Consider the following 19,669-nt stretch of genomic DNA (forward strand, 5'->3'; position numbering starts at 1 on the left):
AAAATGCTCACATACTAAGGAGGACCCTATCCATCAAGTAATCCAGCAGACTTATGGGTGTCCTAGGCTCATAGATTGAATCGGCACCTTAAGTTAAAAACGGCAAGACTTAAAGGACTTAAAAAAAAATAAAATAAAATAATAATAATAATAATAATAATAATAATAATAACTTATCTGGCTCCGCAAAAGACTCTCAGTTAAACCTGAAAATGGACTTTTAGCACGGTTACCTATAAAGGTCTTCGTGAACAAACGAAATTAGTATAATACAAAGTGATTACTGAGTATAGCCTACAAACACTTGAAGGGAAACAAGAATATTGCTTGATTGAAACTGGGAAGGTCAAGCGTGATTTAAAATAAATTCTATCTGGTCCTATTTTGATTTGAAGTATTATTCTACGGAAAGGTTTGGTACCTTTACAGAAACCACAAGTCTTCTTACAGTTCTCAATAGTATATTGATCATGGCTTGAACATAAATTTGAACTTGTCAGCACCGCGCAAACCATTGAATTGCCTGTGTCTCTGCAAACTGAAAAAAATAGGCACACAATGTGTGCATGTGCCAAGGCTGCAAATGTTTTGTCTTTTATGTGCGATCATCACTGGGATAAGGTGACTTTGGTGGTTACAGAAATTATCCACTGACAGCAGCACAGCAAAAAATGCATAAATTTGCCCATCTTTTTCACTGTCATGCAACAAAAACAGAGGGGGCCGCTTAGCTGGGATGGTAGAGTTTCGGCCCGGTATTACATAAGGTGAGCCAGCCCAGCTTGGGCTAAATTTCGACTAGTTCGTGTGAAAAAAGAAAACAACAACAAGAAGTGGAGAGACATTTGTCTCACCGTACTACAACTTAAAGTAGCCTTAAAATTCTGATATCTTGTAAATCCTTTACGTAAACAAGAAAAAATGACAAATGCCAGGGAGCTCATGTACTCACAAACTTGATTTTTGGTGATTTTCTCAGACATGCCAGGATCTCGGGTAAACGAGCCAGCCCGCCTAACCAGGTCAGACTGGCTCATGTAATCGACCCCTAAATCCGAAACCGTTTCATGAAAAACCAAAGAACTTGGATTGTTGTGGGAAACAAATTTATAAACAACACCTCCATTTCTTATGTATATTTTTTTGCAAACTTTTCACTTTAAATATTATTTCTCGCTCATTGTTGTATTTTTTTGTCCACATAAACACTCAAAAATAAAGATTTTTTTAACAATCTTACCATAGATATTCTTTTGCATCTCATGTCAAAATTCGCATAACAAGCTGAAAACAAACATAGCCACGCACGCAACAAATTTAGTAGCACTTACCTCTTCGTCAAATTCTCGTGCAAAACATGAAGGATTTTTTACTTACCAAAAATATTTTTTATCCATTCGTAAAGACCCAGCAACATTTTTCGTGCAACTTGTGGTGCAACAATGTTGCGTTGCGAGTTGAGATGTTTTGTTGCGCATATTACCACTTTCTTGCGCAATTTTTTTTGTTCCAAAAAATTGGAAATTTTACGGCTGTTATTTTTTACGGGTCACAGGTCATTGTGTTACCAATACACAAAGTATCCTAAACATTCACAAAAGCTAACCTTAGGCCTAAAAACTTTTGTTTAGGCCTAATTAGGCCTAGGGTGAGCTTTTATGCATGGTTAGGGTACTTTCTGTATTGGTAAAACAATGACCTGTGACCTGTGGCCATTGACTTGTGAAAAATACCACCAGTCCAGTTTACTTTTTGCAACATCAAAATTTGATGCGCAAGAAGGTAATAATACGCGCAACAAACAGTCTCAACTTGCGCCACAAGTTGTAATTTTGAGGGTGGAACACACGATTCCGACCGAAGGTTTGATCACGACAACAACTGAGACGCTAACCTCTGACATGAATATCCTTTCCAATTGCCATAATAACCACCCACATACTTTTGCTTGGCTCTAAAGAAGCTCCCTATGTTTTTTTTCCCACAATTTCGACTAAAATTCCCTGTGTTTCATTCTCTTCGGTGAAGGCAAAAAAACACTATCATGATTGCGACAAGCCAATGAAAAAAAAATGGAATATCATGAAAATCCGAAATTCCAATTTCTACTGGGTTTCCGCGATCACTTTTCGATGTCCCAATTACTGCAGTGCTAACGGCAAAATCGACCAATCGATATCCAGCTACAGAAATTGACGTCCAATCGGGGACCCGATTGCTGCTAACAAAATCAATCGGAATGCCCTTGTGCTGACTATAGTGTCACGGCCAGCTGTGACACAAAAACAATTTATCACCAGCTTGATTTTTTTATCAGTCACAAGAGCATATCGAAACTAATTACCTAAATGGTACGTACAAATGCTGCCTAGGGGAAGGGAGATGTTCAAACAAAAACGTACCTAATTTTGTAATATTTTGAGACCACTTCACAATAAACCTTACGCTAGAAAGGAAGTTAATCAGCAAATTGGTTATCTCATATTTTACAGATATTCGAACAAAAACTTACACTTGCCAGATGTGATTTTCTCAGACATGCCAGGATCTCGGGTAAACGAGCCAGCCCGCCTAACCAGGTCAGACTGGCTCATGTAATCGACCCCTAAATCCGAAACCGTTTCATGAAAAACCAAAGAACTTGGATTGTTGTGGGAAACAAATTTATAAACAACACCTCCATTTCTTATGTATATTTTTTTGCAAACTTTTCACTTTAAATATTATTTCTCGCTCATTGTTGTATTTTTTTGTCCACATAAACACTCAAAAATAAAGATTTTTTTAACAATCTTACCATAGATATTCTTTTGCATCTCATGTCAAAATTCGCATAACAAGCTGAAAACAAACATAGCCACGCACGCAACAAATTTAGTAGCACTTACCTCTTCGTCAAATTCTCGTGCAAAACATGAAGGATTTTTTACTTACCAAAAATATTTTTTATCCATTCGTAAAGACCCAGCAACATTTTTCGTGCAACTTGTGGTGCAACAATGTTGCGTTGCGAGTTGAGATGTTTTGTTGCGCATATTACCACTTTCTTGCGCAATTTTTTTTGTTCCAAAAAATTGGAAATTTTACGGCTGTTATTTTTTACGGGTCACAGGTCATTGTGTTACCAATACACAAAGTATCCTAAACATTCACAAAAGCTAACCTTAGGCCTAAAAACTTTTGTTTAGGCCTAATTAGGCCTAGGGTGAGCTTTTATGCATGGTTAGGGTACTTTCTGTATTGGTAAAACAATGACCTGTGACCTGTGGCCATTGACTTGTGAAAAATACCACCAGTCCAGTTTACTTTTTGCAACATCAAAATTTGATGCGCAAGAAGGTAATAATACGCGCAACAAACAGTCTCAACTTGCGCCACAAGTTGTAATTTTGAGGGTGGAACACACGATTCCGACCGAAGGTTTGATCACGACAACAACTGAGACGCTAACCTCTGACATGAATATCCTTTCCAATTGCCATAATAACCACCCACATACTTTTGCTTGGCTCTAAAGAAGCTCCCTATGTTTTTTTTCCCACAATTTCGACTAAAATTCCCTGTGTTTCATTCTCTTCGGTGAAGGCAAAAAAACACTATCATGATTGCGACAAGCCAATGAAAAAAAAATGGAATATCATGAAAATCCGAAATTCCAATTTCTACTGGGTTTCCGCGATCACTTTTCGATGTCCCAATTACTGCAGTGCTAACGGCAAAATCGACCAATCGATATCCAGCTACAGAAATTGACGTCCAATCGGGGACCCGATTGCTGCTAACAAAATCAATCGGAATGCCCTTGTGCTGACTATAGTGTCACGGCCAGCTGTGACACAAAAACAATTTATCACCAGCTTGATTTTTTTATCAGTCACAAGAGCATATCGAAACTAATTACCTAAATGGTACGTACAAATGCTGCCTAGGGGAAGGGAGATGTTCAAACAAAAACGTACCTAATTTTGTAATATTTTGAGACCACTTCACAATAAACCTTACGCTAGAAAGGAAGTTAATCAGCAAATTGGTTATCTCATATTTTACAGATATTCGAACAAAAACTTACACTTGCCAGATGTCAACATTGCCCAAATCGATTTCTGATAAATCTGTGTCGAAAAAAGCGTTGATCTCTCTCCAAAATCGTTTTTTGGTCGTTGAAATAAGTTTTCACCATACATTTTCTTACAGCGACTTGCAATGTTTTCCCCCTGACGATCCCAGAACTCTTTGCGTATAAACAGGGATCCGATTACTGACAACTCATTCATACCAAGGGTGAACCATCTTTAACGCGTTGACTTCTGGGGGCTCCCCCATTGACCATTAAAATTGTCTGTCGTGAGACAGAGTAAAATACTGGCTGCTTTAGGTGTCAGTTAGTTAAATTACCTCAACCATAATTGAATAACCATGAAATATGAGATAAAATTTTCGGATTAACCTTGCTTGCGGGAGGATCCGTAAGGTTTATTGCTGTTTATTGTCATGGTCTCGAAATATTACAAAATTAGGTACAAATCTGGAGGAAATAACAAAATAAAGCCTTTTTAGTTGTATTTACGTTTGTCTAGGCGGTTTTCTTATTAGTTACGTCTTGCATAAACGAATTATGGCTTCTGGAAATATACCTCCTCAGAGCAGGGAAGTCGTTGTCAGAGGAGATGGAAATTTTTTGTATTGCTCTTTGGAGGGATGAAATGAGCGATGAGAAACATGAGGTAATCCATAGGTTAAGTTCTTGTTTGATTGAGAAAAATCCAACAGTTTTTGAGCCGCTGCTATTTCTACAAACTCGATGATTCTGCTCAAGCAAACCATTTCAATCTCCTTCTGCCTCGAGGCAGCTGTTTTAATGCTCCTCTTCCATAGAATATAGCAGACTCTGTTTCGATAGATTTAGACAACACTGGGAATTCATATCTGATATGCCGGGCAGCTGTTACATGTAAACAAACCATTTCTTCTGTCAAACTAGCATCTACATGTATTAAAGTCACTGGACCTAAGCAAACTTGTCACGTTCCACTTTGACTTCGACCAATACAAAAGCGTCATCTTCATGTACTAGTTCTCTGTAGATCTGATCTTTGGAGCAGGTCTCTGAGGTTTTAGTACTCCCAAATCATACTCTGTTATGTACAAGGTTGGTGTTGGACAATCAGAGGTTCTGTAACCTCGTACAAAATTATTTCAACAGACCTTTGTACTCATCGAAACCTTGAATTGGTCACGATTAATAGCTCTAGCCCACGACAAAACATCATTGTTATTCCTGGGTGAGTAAGATATTCCAACGTGAGGAAGAATCTTTTGCTTCTCTGGGTACCTTTGATCATTGTCACAACCCCACACGGCACAATGATTGCCACTAGGCATATTTCCAATACTATTTGAATTGCTGAGTTTAGAAATAGGCAAAAAACGAGCCCATGCACACGTAAATACAACTGAAAAGGCTTTATTGAGTTATTTCCTCCAGATTTATTCCTAATGTAACATTTTGAGACCATTTCACAATAAACCTTACGCTAGCAAGGAAGTTAATCAGCAAATGGTATCTCATATTCACGGATATTCGAACAAAAACTTACACTTGCCACATGTCAACATTGTCAAGACCGATTTCTGATAAAACTGTGTCGAAAAAAAAGCATTGATGTCTCTCCAAAATCAATTTTTTGGATGTCGAATAAGTTTCTGCCACACATTTTCTCACAGCAACTTACAATGTTTGCCTCCTGGCGATCCCAGAGCCCTTTGCGTATAAAGCACGGATCCAATTACTAGCAAATCATTCATTGAGGGGAGATTTGAATAGATCTTGAGCAGGGACGGTACAAAATATGGACTCCTAAACTGCACCTCCTTCCTGGACCCCACTCGAGAGAAGAAAATAATCGTTTTCACAGTGACGTCATAAAATCGCAATGTTTTCCGTTATAGATGGCCTACAATTGTAGAAATAAATCTTTTTTCAAGTTTCCAGTTCTGTGACGTCTACAGCAATTGTCACTATTTGGTTAATAATAATAATTATAATAATCTCAATCCCTATGAATCTCAGCAGTTTGAGCGTTTCAGGTACCTTATGAGATGTGTTTATACCCATGTATTTTATCTCATGAGCGAAAAGCAAGCATTTTCATTGCAAAATGACTGCTACAATGTAGATGTTTTCCTTGATTACCGGCCGCCATATTGGTGGACAACATGGTGTCTGTACGAAACTCTATAAAGTTGCGTCAAACGTTTCGACAAATAACTCAGAAACGATGTACCACACAGACCTGAGAAATGGAGAGGTGGTAAAAATATTTGTTTCCTACAACATTCCAAGTTCTTGACCTTTTTCATTGTGCTGTCGAAAACTCAGAATGACAATATTACGGTGGTCATGCTGTCCTTGACTTATGAACTTCATTGGACTTTGTTTCTTTTCTTTGATGTCATTGATTAGATGTTTACTTGATTTTCTTGTCATTCCTCTCTTTCGATAGCTTCAAATAGTTTGACCTCGCTTTATTATTTGCATGCAGAGAATATTTTCGAGAACAATCTAGAAACCGAGATTCAAGTTATATGATTTATGCGTTTCCAGCACACGTGTTAGGAGTTCTCAGAGAAAAAAGCTTTTATTATCGACATGTGCTTGTGATGAAGAAAAATTTTTTTTAAATATATTGAGAATTCGTGTTTAAAATGTGAATCTTCAGAGTCACTGCTTTTGAAAAACCAACGGGCCAACTAGAAAATTCCCCACACAGCGATTTTAAATTTATGTTTTTGTTGCGTGACACTGTAGACTATCGATAGTTCGAGGTACGAGAAGCGAAACAGAGATATAACGCGTATCTTAATTCTTCCATTCGCGCATAACCACAATTCCTTAGGCCTTTGACCACAACCCTTATCAAAAAAGGCAAACTGAAAGTATACTTCAAGTATACTGCAAGTATACTGCATTTACTGAAAGTACACTTTAAGTATACTCTAGTTACTGAAGTATAGATGCAGTAGAAAATTTAAGTATACTTAAAGTATACTGGTTGTTTTACCTCCAATAGAAGTTTAATGTATGTATACTTAAAAGGTACTTCAAAAGTGGAAGTTACACCAGCTGTTATATGAAGTAGGAATTAAGTATACTGAAAATGTACTTCTGCAAGAGAAAACACTTCCTTAATTATTTTGAAGACTCTATGTATTAAATGAAAGTCTTCAGAGCAAGAGAAAATCAGTATCATGGTTATTAATATCATTTTTTAACATAGCATAATGATACAGTCATTTATTTTGCACATGACCAAATTAGTTGATTCCATGTTGGTGCCATTGTACTGCAAATAACCAGCATGCTTGGTGAAAATGCTTCATTATTCAGATTTTTTGCTCTTGTGGGAAAATTTGGTTAAATTTGCCTGATAATAAAAGCCACTCAGAGCATTCTGATCTTTGCAGTAAACTAAGCCTTCATGCTATTGGATTGTAACATTTGCACTAAATTTTAAGCATAATAGCACAAGGATAGCCAAGCTACCCAATGATTGTTGAGTAAAACATAGTCACAGAGATGTAGATCCAGAATGGGTCTTTACTGCATTCTACAACTATAAAGCATCACACATTGACAGAATTCTTGCATGTAAATTACAAAGGTGAAATTAATGTATCTACGTTGTAGGTACTGTCATTGACTGGATCTAATGCTAATCTTTCTCAATCTTGTTTGGAAGCCTAGATACAAAACTGACATGTGAACAATCACTAATAATCACAGAAACACACATTGGAACAATATCCATCACATCAGCTGCAACAAATGCCCCCTTCTCCCTCTTGATAGGCACAACATGATCTACCTTGGCATTTGTGAACTTGTCCTTTGAAAGGGTAATTTTGAGATCATGCTCTAAGAGCTGCAAGATTGCAATATATTTTTGTTTACTACAGGAGCAGTTAGTCTTACATTGTGCAGTAAGAGCACAAGGCTGCAAACATTTCAGAAAGTACTGGATCTCTCCAAACCTTAGGTCACCATGTATAAGAAATTCAACTGTGTAGCTGTTTCTTCTCGTAGTGGCCTGATAATCAACACACTGAAACATTGTTCCGTGCTTCCAGAACCGCTTGAATTTTAATGCACTTATAACTGGTCCAAGAAGATCCTGAACAACTGCTTTGGTTTTTTCACTCATATCAAACCTTTTGAGGCTGCCAATTGCATACATCTTTTCAGCTATTTTCTCTCTACAACTGGAAAGTGCATGTCCTTCAACAAGATGCTTGTAAAAAATCTTGGCAGCTGATCCTGCAGGAAGCAGAGGGAGCAGTTCAGGAATTTTTTGATGAATGCAAACGGCATGGGTGATTTGAAAGTCAACATTCTGTGTTCCATGAAAAAGTTTTGTCAGTTCCCCATTGTATCGCTCAAACCAGAAGCACGACGTCCCTCATAAAGGACCAAGGTTTCTCACACAGTCCGGAAGATGTAGAAGCATGTGTACATTGTAAGTTTCATATCGCTTTTCATACAAGGTTTCCATCCTAGCACAGAAGTGCATCAGCATTAAGGAACTCCTTTCAATGTCATTTGGTGAAATTGAATCTTGAAGAAGTAAAAAAATTGCATTTACTAGGAGAAGAAGGTGCTGGAAATATTCTTCCTCTAACAACCCCCAAAGACAGGGAACAGAATAGAAGAGAAGAAATGAACGCAGCTCAGAGGCTTTAAAGTGTGCAAGATTCTTCAGTAGACTTCTGGGGGTACGGGTTATAACATTTGGGGGCTTGATTCCTAAGTACCTTTCTTCAAGTTTCTTCATATTACTTGATCCAAGATACCATGGCTTAAGTGAATAAGATTTATCTGTCCACAACGTTAACAGCATCTTTGTAATTCCAAGAAGTACACAGTGCATATAGTCGATGGCAACACCAGAGATAATATCAAAACCTGGGAAAAACATACTCCAAATCATTCCTTTAACCCCTTTTACTGCATTAACTCTACTATTACCTTTAAGATTCTCTGCTTCTTTGGCAAAATGAAGTGTTTGATCATGTGTCCTCTTCTCGAATGTTCTAGCTGTTGAATGTTTTATTGGTACTTCTTCCTTTTGTGTTAAATGAAAAGGGTATGCCCTTGTGTGTCCCTTTTCACTAGTTTTCACAACTTCTCCCTGGTGAAGGCAATATGGACATCCAAAGGCTCCATTGAATTGTGACATATTTTGAAACAAACACTTTGCGGGGGCATCAAAACTTCCACAGAGAACAATACAACGAACAGTCTTTGTCGATCCATCGAAAAAAGTTACTGGTTCACCTATAATAAAAAAAAGTAGTAACACTATTAATAATGCAACTACACAAGAGATTAACAACTTATAAACATAAGGTACTAAAAATGTCATGAAAAGTCGTAACTGTTGCGTTTATGGCACTTGACACTCTCCCCCCCCCCCCCCCCCCCAAAAAAAAAAAAAACAGCAAGTGATAATTATTGTACCTTAAACTCATTCTCGATTATACATGTACTGTCATTACAGTAATAATCAATGGTCCTTACATAAGATCATAAATCATTTGAGAACAGAGAATTTTGTGATGGACAGATGAAACAAAATTAATCTTCACACAAGAGGTTATTTGACTAACAATTCCACATATAACTTTATGCCCTATTTCTACTATTACAGTACAAATAGAGCTGATAGTGCATCTATACTCAAAAGACATCTACTGCACTTTGAAATTAGTACATACAGACAGGGATAGCAATAAACAATTAAAAGGTTTATTGACCTACCATTTCTAAAGAGATTATGAAGGGAGTTTGCAAATGGCTGCAGAAAAGTTCGGAAATCTGGCTTCATGCGTCCAAACCACAAACCAGCAAACAGACGGTACTTCTTGCTGAACCTAATGTTACAATATCAAGCACAAAATACCAAGTTTTTAGGTGAAATTCAGGAAATAGCATACAGTGGTGTTGTTATTCGCCTAATCTGCAACATGTCAAAATTTAAGTCAGGATAAAATGGCTTGTTTTACCCTAAATTGATCTTAAATTTATATGTTTTAACTAGCCCTTATGTACATCTTGGAGAGAAAAGATACTGAGCTCTAATCAACATTTACATTGAAAATTTCTACCCTGAATGCAATTTTGACATGCCACATCACATAACATCTACATATGTACATCCACTCAAAATATATGTCCTCATTAATTCTTTCAACACCAGAGTACCACTTATACAATGTAGATTTTACTTGTCAATGGGGGTCACCTTAGGGACCACAGATTAAGGCTTAAAGTGCCGCCATTGCATCCTGGGACATACTCTTTTTTCTTTGGATGCACAGAATTTAGAACGAAGGGTCCAGAATTTAGTCCAAAGGGACACAAAAAATAAAATAATGTAATGTTCATGCAAATTACAAACACCAGGCAAACATGTGAACGGCATATTTCACAACAAAATTAAACATTCCCATTTCTCAATAAAGAGAAATGATACAGTCATGTAGAGTTCCTCAAATTTCAAGGTAAGCTGTTATTTACGGATTTTTGCAGTCAAGTGATATTATTTTGTCAAGAATTATGTTCAGCTTGAGGAATTAAGTTCTTGTGTTTGAATTCCCATGTGTTGCGACCCTGTTGATGTGAATTCCAGGCGCGCATGTGCGCATGGCGCAGAATGGCCGGACATCATTAATTTACATATGACTAATAATCGCCTTAGCATAGAAGTGACGCGCTGAAGCGCGAAATTTGAAAGCGGCAAACTACATTTTTAAAAGAAATGGGGCCAGAAATGGGCAAACGCGCAACTTTAATTTTCATTCTAAAAGCATCTCGGATGTAAAAGTCCTAACTTGTAGGCTGCAAAATAAAGACCAGATTACACTTATTTTATCGAGACCCTCGGGAGATGGACACGACTTGTAAAAACTATTGGAAATTTGCGTTAAAATGCGAGCGATTTTTCAGCCATTTTATATGAGAATTCAAAAATGCTTTTTTTCTATTTAAAATTTCTTGTTTGTGGACCAACTTTTTTATGAACTTGTAGCATGCAAAAGTTTCTTTAAAGAGTAAATTCAGACTTTATGTTAAAATGTCAAATATAGCGGCAAAGGATTTACTTGGAAATTTGCGCTCTTTCATTTCGTATCACATAATGAGCTGATAAGGAGCCATTTTGCTCATGAATATGTATAAATGCAGGCACACTGGGTTCATGAATCTTGCTTTAGCTCCGCCTTCACTGTTCCCTTGGGTGTTCCTTAAAAGTTGACAATGTACTTTTCAGTCTACCGGATTTTGTTACGACCTTTGGCGAACATTTACGATTGAAGCGGACATCCAAAGTCGTAAGTTATCACCAGAGTGAGGATTTGGCACCAAGCCAGTGTTGTTCTCACACAAGAGATAGTGTTTGCAGTAATCTCTCAAATTTTGCTCAGCGGAAATAGCAAAATGCTGACGTACTCGCTGTTTAACTATCAAAATTCCTGATTTACAGACGCATTTCAAGGCTACTGAAGCTTTCCAATATACGACGTTCTCATCTCGCCGCACTTAAGCTCTTAAAAGAACTTTAACAAAGGAGAAGCACTGCGTCTTTCGAGAACTCAGTCAAAGAAAGTTATTAGAAAAACCACACTTTGAACCGAAGGCTCTGTGAAAGCGGCTATCCTATAAGAGTCGTGCAAACAATTCTGACTAGTTCGATTCACCGACAACCCGGTCGGACCGAATCGTTAAAAGGTTCTCCTGAAATAATGGCATGTTATTCAACGACCATCTCTAACCAGCCACCGATTAAATCCGCACAAGAAGGAAAACTGATCCCTCAAGCATAGTCGGATTGTCCGCGCGAAACTTGCTTCAATCCAAGAACAATCAGAAAATCAGTGCAGCGCTTAGTTACAATCTTGAAGAAAATTTGCATAATGGTCATTTACACCGATTCCCAAAGTCCTACGGCAATCACACGGCTTTGCCGATTTCAACAGAACTGAGTCAACACGCAAATTCCTGATCACTGTTTACCACATCCAGATGAGTTGTTCACTCATATTACGAATGTAGAAGCTAAGGACTCCTAGACTATAACTCATGTTGGCTTCATGCCGCCAGCTTAACGGGTGCTTGGGACTTGAGGCCACAATAAAAAGCATTAAAATATCTGTGCTGGGTTTCAGCCGTAAGATTGATCGCGATTTCAGCATCGTTAATCTCTTAATCGGGCAAAAAGAAACCTAAACCGAAAATGTATCGAGCGACAAACTATAAAAAACTCAGAGAAGCCAACGAGTCGATTTCGTAATGGTCGGCTTCTTAGAGAGCGGCGCACACTTTTGTTTTACGCATTAGAGTTGCGAAAAACGCTTCAACAACTGTCGCACGGGAAAGAAAACCAACTAGTCCGTTCGTGCATTTAAGGCGAGTTATTGTTTTTTCTTTAATTAAAGTAATGACAATTTTGGCCCATTTTCAAAAAGAGAAAACAGGGGAGTTTGGCTCGTCTGGAACGAAATTCAAGTTAAGCCAAGCATGTTTCGCGTGAATCACGGTTGATGATTTCTCAGCTCTGAATGATGTAAAATGAAACGTGACAGAACAAAGACAAAAATTGTGAAATTCTCTGTCATTGCAATTTACAAAAGTGGTAAACATTGGTTGCAACGAGAGGTCTGCCTCCAGTCCACAAGAGGCTTAGTAAAAATGTGTTAAAAACGCTCATGACACAACATACGAACCGGCCACTAAAGCGATAAGCACAAGGTAAGCTTGCGCCGTTTACACAGTGAGACAAGCCGAAGAAAATTTAGCATAAGCAAGCGTAGTAATAACGTCCGAGACGATCTAGTAAGATTTAAGATGGTGTGCGAATCGCCGTGCTTGTGCAAACTCACGCCGGTTCCCACTTGTGAAATAAACACAACCGTATAATAAGCTTTCCTTTCTTGCGCTTTACGCTTATGCTTATTTCACGTTTATTTCAAGCCGGTTCCCACACGTGTTTTTTAATACTTACGCTTGTACCTGTGCTTATTGCACAAGTGGGAACCGGGCTTAGGCTGTCGCAAATCATGTCGCAAATGAGATGTAGGATTTTCTATCAAACTATTCTGAGTTATCGGGTTTGTTCGGAAATCTACTACCTGCAAACTGCTTGTACATTTGATGGACAGTTATTCCACTGGGTATTCGCACCTCCCAGCATTTTCCTGTAGATTTGCATTTGTAAGAAACTAACCGCAACCAATTGGAGTCTATTAAGAACCCACATGGGAGTTCAAGGGAGACAAAAGTAATTTATGCCAGAAAGCAAGTATATGTCCTACAAACAATAGCCATTCTGCGCCATGGGTTCTTGTTTTGTGGATAACTTGTCTGTTTTGCAAATTATGCAGCTTTTTCGGAGTTAATGTTAAAAATAATGTGTTTAACATGAAACTTAAATGTATTCAGTCGCTTGATTATTAACATTGGCCAAGGCGAAATCACGACCCGAAGATGAACTGTGGATCACTTATACCTATTTGTTTCTTCTTTTGTTCCTAAATTAAACCTCCAGATGATGCTTTTTTTTTTTTACTGTGGAGATCTAGATCATTTATCAACTGGCGCCAACAGTTCCTACAGCTCACAGATTCCTCGAGATGTTTTCAGATGTGATCAATGGAGCTTTGACATAAGTTTCAATTTTGATTGATGAATCAACAGACCTAACAGTTTCAAATAAATTGATCATTTTATTTCAAGTACATATTCAAGTGAAGGGATATAACTTCATTGTTGTGCAATTTAGAAATCTAAAAGGGTACTGCAGCAGCAATTAAGATGTAATAGACTGAATATTACTTCTTGAATATCTATTAGCTGGAGGTCCCCAAATTTTTCAAGAAGGGGTCCTCTCCCCCAAGTTTGAAAAGCTGGATACATCTCTGATTTTTGTAAGAGTATTTTGAAAACTAAAGTATAAACAAAATGGTATTAAATAGCTAGTGTATAATATTAAAAAAAAGGTAAATACCTTTTTTCTGGGGGCAACTCATTTACATTGAAGTAAATAGTGGCTGCCACGGTTTTTGTTTGCTCGTCGCTTAAGTGGAAGTTTTGCGTTGTGTATTCCATTTCATTATTGATATGTGGCCGAATTTTGTGTATTTTTGGCCATATTCGTTCTGTGTACTTCTTTGTTTCAAGAACTGGCTAACAACAAACTTAACACGGCGCTATGTTGGCCAGCAAATTGCTGAGAGACGCCGCCATCTTGGATCTACCAACGTGATTCAATATTCGCCATCAATGCTGAAATCCATTGGCAAACTTCAGCCGAAGGGAAGGCTTCCTCCTGAACTATGGAGATATCTAGGGGACTTAGGTATTCGGAAACGTTTCCGCTCTAAACGTGACGGCCTGCGGTTGAGGGCTCGGTCTGTGTGGCATGTGGATTCCTGCTACGATAATGCTGGTAATGCAATCGATGGTGAGCCAGTCGATCAACCTCAACCTCAATGTACTGTTCAGAACAGGCTGGATACAATCTCCCCATGGTTTCCGAAAATTATTCTGAGCAATGTGAGGTCGTTGGCATCGAAAGTAGACGAAATTCAAGCAATCGCTGACGCCAACCGTGCGAAGGTTTTGGCCATAACAGAAACCTGGTTGAAGCCGAGCATACCTGACTCGGCTATTAACTTGGACGGTTATAACTGCATTAGGCGCGATCGACTCGTGCGCCTGGGTGGTGGTGTTTGTGCCTTCATTGACTCTCAAATTCCTTACCATCGAATTTCGAAATATGGAAACTACCGAGATTGAGTCGTTATGGTTTACCTTGAGACCGTTTAGACTACCCAGAGCTGTCTCATCGATACTGGTTGCAGTTATATATCACCCTACTGATTACGGTGCTTCTGAGAACTTAGCACTAGTAGAACACATTCGCTTAAATGTTGACTCGTATTTATCTTCCCATCCGGACGGTCTTGCAATTATCTGTGGAGATTTCAATGGTCCAAGCACTGGGCTTACTGAGCGACAAGTAAAACACGCCACAGGACTGACTCAGGTAGTGAAAGTCCTGACAAGAGACTCCGGCATTCTGGATTGGTGCTTCACCAACCGACCGAAGTTATTCTTCGAACCTGTGCAATTGCCCAAAATAGGAAGGAGGATTTTGCCATCTTACTTGAGTCACGCTCTTCACAGGTCGAAAGTAAAACACGAACTAAGGTGATCTACAAGCAAGATCTCAGAGATAGCAGACTACGTGACTTCGGAAACTGGATTACGAGACAGGACTGGTCTGAAGTTCTGAGTCTGTCAAGTGCTACTGAAAAATGTGACAAGTTCTACTCAATTATATCATCTGCTGTCACCTATTTTTTCCCTCTCCAGCGCGTTAAAATATTTGGTGATAAGCCATGGATAAGAACTACTCTGAAAATTCTAATTTGTAAGCGCCAAAAGGCCTTACGTTTGTATGGTAACGGCTCCAATATTTTTAAACATCTACGAAACAAAGTGCAAAGAGTGGTAAAGCAGTGTAAAAGGTCCTACTACTCTAATAAGGTAGAGGCGCTAAAAGAGAGCAACGTAGCTCGCTGGTGGAGGGAAACCAAAGGTTTGACTGGGGGAAAACAGAATGATGAATGGTTTCATCAGATGCTGGATGAAAACATTCCTACTGTCGACGCACTAGCGGAACGGTTTAACACCTTTTTGTATGACCTAACGTCACACTTTGTGCCTCTGCAGACGCTCGTCGACACTGCCGTGGAGGTCACGGGAGAATTTCTAGTTGATTCAAGAACAGCATTCAAGGCATTGTGTGAGATAAAAACAAGAAAATTTAGTGGTCCTGATTGTATCCCTAGTAAGGTGCTGAAACTGTTTGCCTTCGAGTTGGCGCCTGTTATTACTGATTTGTACAATACATCGCTTGTGCAAGGCGTGGTCCCCAGTCAATTCAAGTCATCTCTGGTTGTTCCCATTCCCAAGACTACGCCTCCTAAAACAGTCGAAGAAGACCTGCGGCCGATAACTCTTACCTCTCAGTTGGCTAAAATTATGGAGGGTTTCACGCTCAACTTACTATATAAGCAGGTGGTGGACCAACTCGATAACAAACAGTTTGCCGTCTGCGGCAAATCTACGACACACGCTCTAGTTTATTTAGTTCATTGTATTCTGGAGTATTTAGATAAGGGTGCCTGCTATGTTCGTCTTTTTCTAGCTGACTTTAGCAAAGGGTTTGATCTTGTGGATCACACGGTACTTATGCTAGAGCTTAGGTCTCTTGGGGTTCATGATGCCATTATTGGGTGGATCGCGGATTTCCTCTCGCACAGGTCACAACGGGTAAAAATTGGTGACGCTATTTCCCCCTGTGTTTTCCCTAATGGTGGCATCCCCCAAAGGACCAAACTTGCACCAATATTGTTTGCAGTGTTAGTTAACAAATTGGTAGCAGGTTGGTATACACGGGTGAAATATGTAGACGACCTTTCTGTCTTGGAGTGCATCCCCAGGTGTTCTCCTAGCTACATGCCCTGCATCACGAACGAAATAGCACAGTATGCATCAGACAACGGTATGCGCCTCAATGCAAAGAAATGTAAAGAGATCATATTTAGTTTCTTGCAATATCAGCCCTTCCCGGCAATTCCCCTGTGTTTATCTGGCCGTGTAATTGAGAGGGTTGATCACTATAAGTTGTTAGGTGTATTTATTTCTAGTGACCTTTCCTGGAATAAGCATTGTGAATATGTCCTTGCAAAAGCCAATAAGCGTCTATACGCATTGAGAGTGTTAAGGAAATGCGGCGTGGCCTGCCAGGATTTGGTTCAAGTATACTGTAGCCTGGTTAGATCAGTTATTGAATATTCAGCACCCGTCTGGGCAGACCTTCCGGTTTCTCTGAGTAAAGCCCTAGAATTGATACAAAAAAGGGCATTTAACATTATTTTCCCTGGGCTGCCATATAACGTAGCCCTTAACCGTTCAGGCTTGCTGCCCCTCAGTCAAAGGCGGGAAAAATCATGCCAAAAGTTAATGCAGAATTTCCGAGATAAAGGTTTTCTTTTAAACATAATACCCATTCCCCCTGAAACCCACCATGGCTATTCTCTTCGCTCTGGTTCTGTTGTAAATAGCAGTGTTAAAGTAGTTGCAAGGACTGAACGGATGAACAACTTTTGTACTTATAAATATCAATAGTAATATAGGTGCTGGTGCCCTTGTAATTCAGCTGTAGCTGCGAAAGGGATAAATAAACTGATCAATCAATCAATCAATCAATTTAATCAATTAAAGGCCAGAAGCCAAAGTTGCATGGACGGAAAATGGAGACACCATCTGTGTTCACCATAAGGGACAAGTGTATTTCTTTATTTCTAGCAGCAGTTGGTGTTCCACGGAAATAACCTTTACTATCGAAGTGTTTCTTGTACAGCGCACCACCAAAAATATCCTCATTATTGTGTATGCACTTTTTACTTCTCCATGTTCGGTAGGAAAGCAAGTCATCTCCTGCATGCTCCAAACCTTTAAACATAACAAAGCAATAATTACACTACCCTTCTTGAATAATAGTATGAATTGAAGTATTACTAGTTAGGTAAAGAAACAAATCCATTTGTTAGGTAACATATTAGTAAAAAATGATATGTCCTCTCAACTGAATTTTGGCATTGTGGAATTCTTTTATAGAAATCAATTATATTTCTCAAATAAAAAGGATGCCGCACACCGGTGGCTCAGTTGATTGAGGTTGTGAGTTCGACTCCAGCCGGACCAACACTCAGGGTCTTAAAATAACTGAGGAGAAAGTGCTGCCTTTGTAATTACATCCGCAAATGGTTAAGACTTTCAGTTCTTCTTGGATAAGGACTATAAACCGTCGGCCCCGTCTCACAACCCTTCAATGTTCACAACCCAGTGGGACGTAAAACAACCCACACACTATTCCTGAAGAGTAGGGCATGGAGCTCCCGGTGTTGTGGTCAGGCCTCATTTCATTCATTCATGTGATGGGTGAGATTGCTAATGGACTGATGGCGGCTGCCAGTTGGCGCCTGTATATGCTAATGTCCCAACTCACCCATAGATCACTTGCTTGTAAAGCGCATTTGAATATGCCAGTTAAAAATGCGCCATATAAATTATTTACCGTTACAATCACCATTATTGTCTTCTTTTAAAAAATATGGCTGCAGTAATATGTATACTCCACTCCAGTGCACAACTTCATCTGCTTTGCATGTTTCTCAGTTTATGCAAGATAATGGATAAATGGAAAAGAAACAAGAAGCTCACAAAATTAATTCTTATTCTGGGTAAAGAGGGTTGTCTGAACTTTCTTTCGTGGTTTTCACTGGCACTCATTTCATCAGTTTCTTCATCTGTATAAGTCTCCATATCATCAAGAAAATCATCAGCAAATAAATCATCAGGATCGTCTTGTGCACAATCAGTATACAGGGCTGGTTCGCTAGTCATCAATATTTCATCACTGACTGCTTTAAACCCACAAGTCTTTTCTGCGGAATAAGAGAAGTTGGAATTGCAGGTTTCCTTGACTGTATCATCACAAGAGCTCATCTCATGCGACTGAAAATCATCCGAAGGCGAAAGTAAATTTGAAACATCGGCAGATGATGAATCAGCGCAAAAATCCTCACAAGCGCTGCTGATGTTTAAGTCAGTTCCAGTTACTACACTCGTTTTAATGCATCCAGGTTCCTGTTCCGCTGCCGAATTCATGCTTAAAACTTCGGCTTTCTTTTTCCATCTATACTTCGTAGTTCTTGGAACCTTTATTCCTGTGGAAGAATCCGATAAATACTGCAAATACGGTCCTCTGCGTTTGCGATCGTCCGCCATGATGCTCAGCCTCTTGCTCAGCTCCAGTCCCACTCATTCACCTTACCTGAGCCCACAGTCAATTTACCCAGGATTCCTAGAACGCGCGATTTTTGCAACACGAGTGACAACACGAGTTAGGAGAAGGTTTATAGAACGATTGTCACTTGCTTTTTCTCTCTGGTTCAGCCTTCATTTAGCCATGCCGAGTAAGAGATCGAACAATGCTCCAACCCGAATTGAAGATCAAGGTTTGTGAACTTTTATAGTAATGCAAATAACTCTAATTATAGCACTGACTAGTGCAGGCTTTGTTCTTCGATCAATGATCGGGAATCAACAATGAAAAATCGATTGAAGCCAAAGCTTTATATAATGAATGTTCTTGATATTCTGACGACTATTCTTAGCCTTTTATATAGACTTGACGATTTAGTATTTAAAATATTCCGTTGAGATACCTTGTAATGTATGGAAATTTCTTTGTTTGTGAGCGCATACGTGACTCGACGTTCAAGGTACTTTGAAAATGGCTTGTTCAGCATCACTTTTCCATTTTTAAAATTTACCTGATTTGATGACATAAGTGAAAAATATAAACGAGAATGCATTGTATTTTGTAGTCCAATAGATTTAAAAGTCGGCTTTACTGCAGAATACCCTGCCACTTATTCCTTATAATAAGAATAGTGTCTGTTGTATTCGGACTCGTTCTTCAAAGAACGCCGCCAAATGTGAACAAAGGTGGCAGGGTATTCAGCTAAAATCCTGGTCTGA

At 38.9% G+C, this 19,669-nt stretch overlaps 1 protein-coding gene and 1 pseudogene across 1 annotated transcript in view; one reads left to right on the top strand and one right to left on the bottom strand.

Moving 5' to 3' along the window:
- Nucleotides 1–7,577: 7,577 nt before the first annotated feature.
- LOC137985355 (uncharacterized) overlaps nt 7,578–19,669 on the bottom strand; it is a 35,461-nt pseudogene continuing 23,369 nt past the window's right edge.
- LOC137985354 (reticulocyte-binding protein homolog 2b-like) overlaps nt 19,024–19,669 on the top strand; it is a 10,509-nt gene continuing 9,863 nt past the window's right edge. Inside the window, exon 1 of the mRNA XM_068832940.1 lies at nt 19,024–19,143. Within this exon, the coding sequence (XP_068689041.1) occupies nt 19,095–19,143 (49 nt within the window). The 5' untranslated portion in view covers nt 19,024–19,094. The remainder of the gene's footprint in view (nt 19,144–19,669) is intronic.

The sequence above is a fragment of the Montipora foliosa genome, chromosome 14, assembly GCF_036669935.1.
Source record: "Montipora foliosa isolate CH-2021 chromosome 14, ASM3666993v2, whole genome shotgun sequence".
Taxonomy (NCBI): domain Eukaryota; kingdom Metazoa; phylum Cnidaria; class Anthozoa; order Scleractinia; family Acroporidae; genus Montipora; species Montipora foliosa.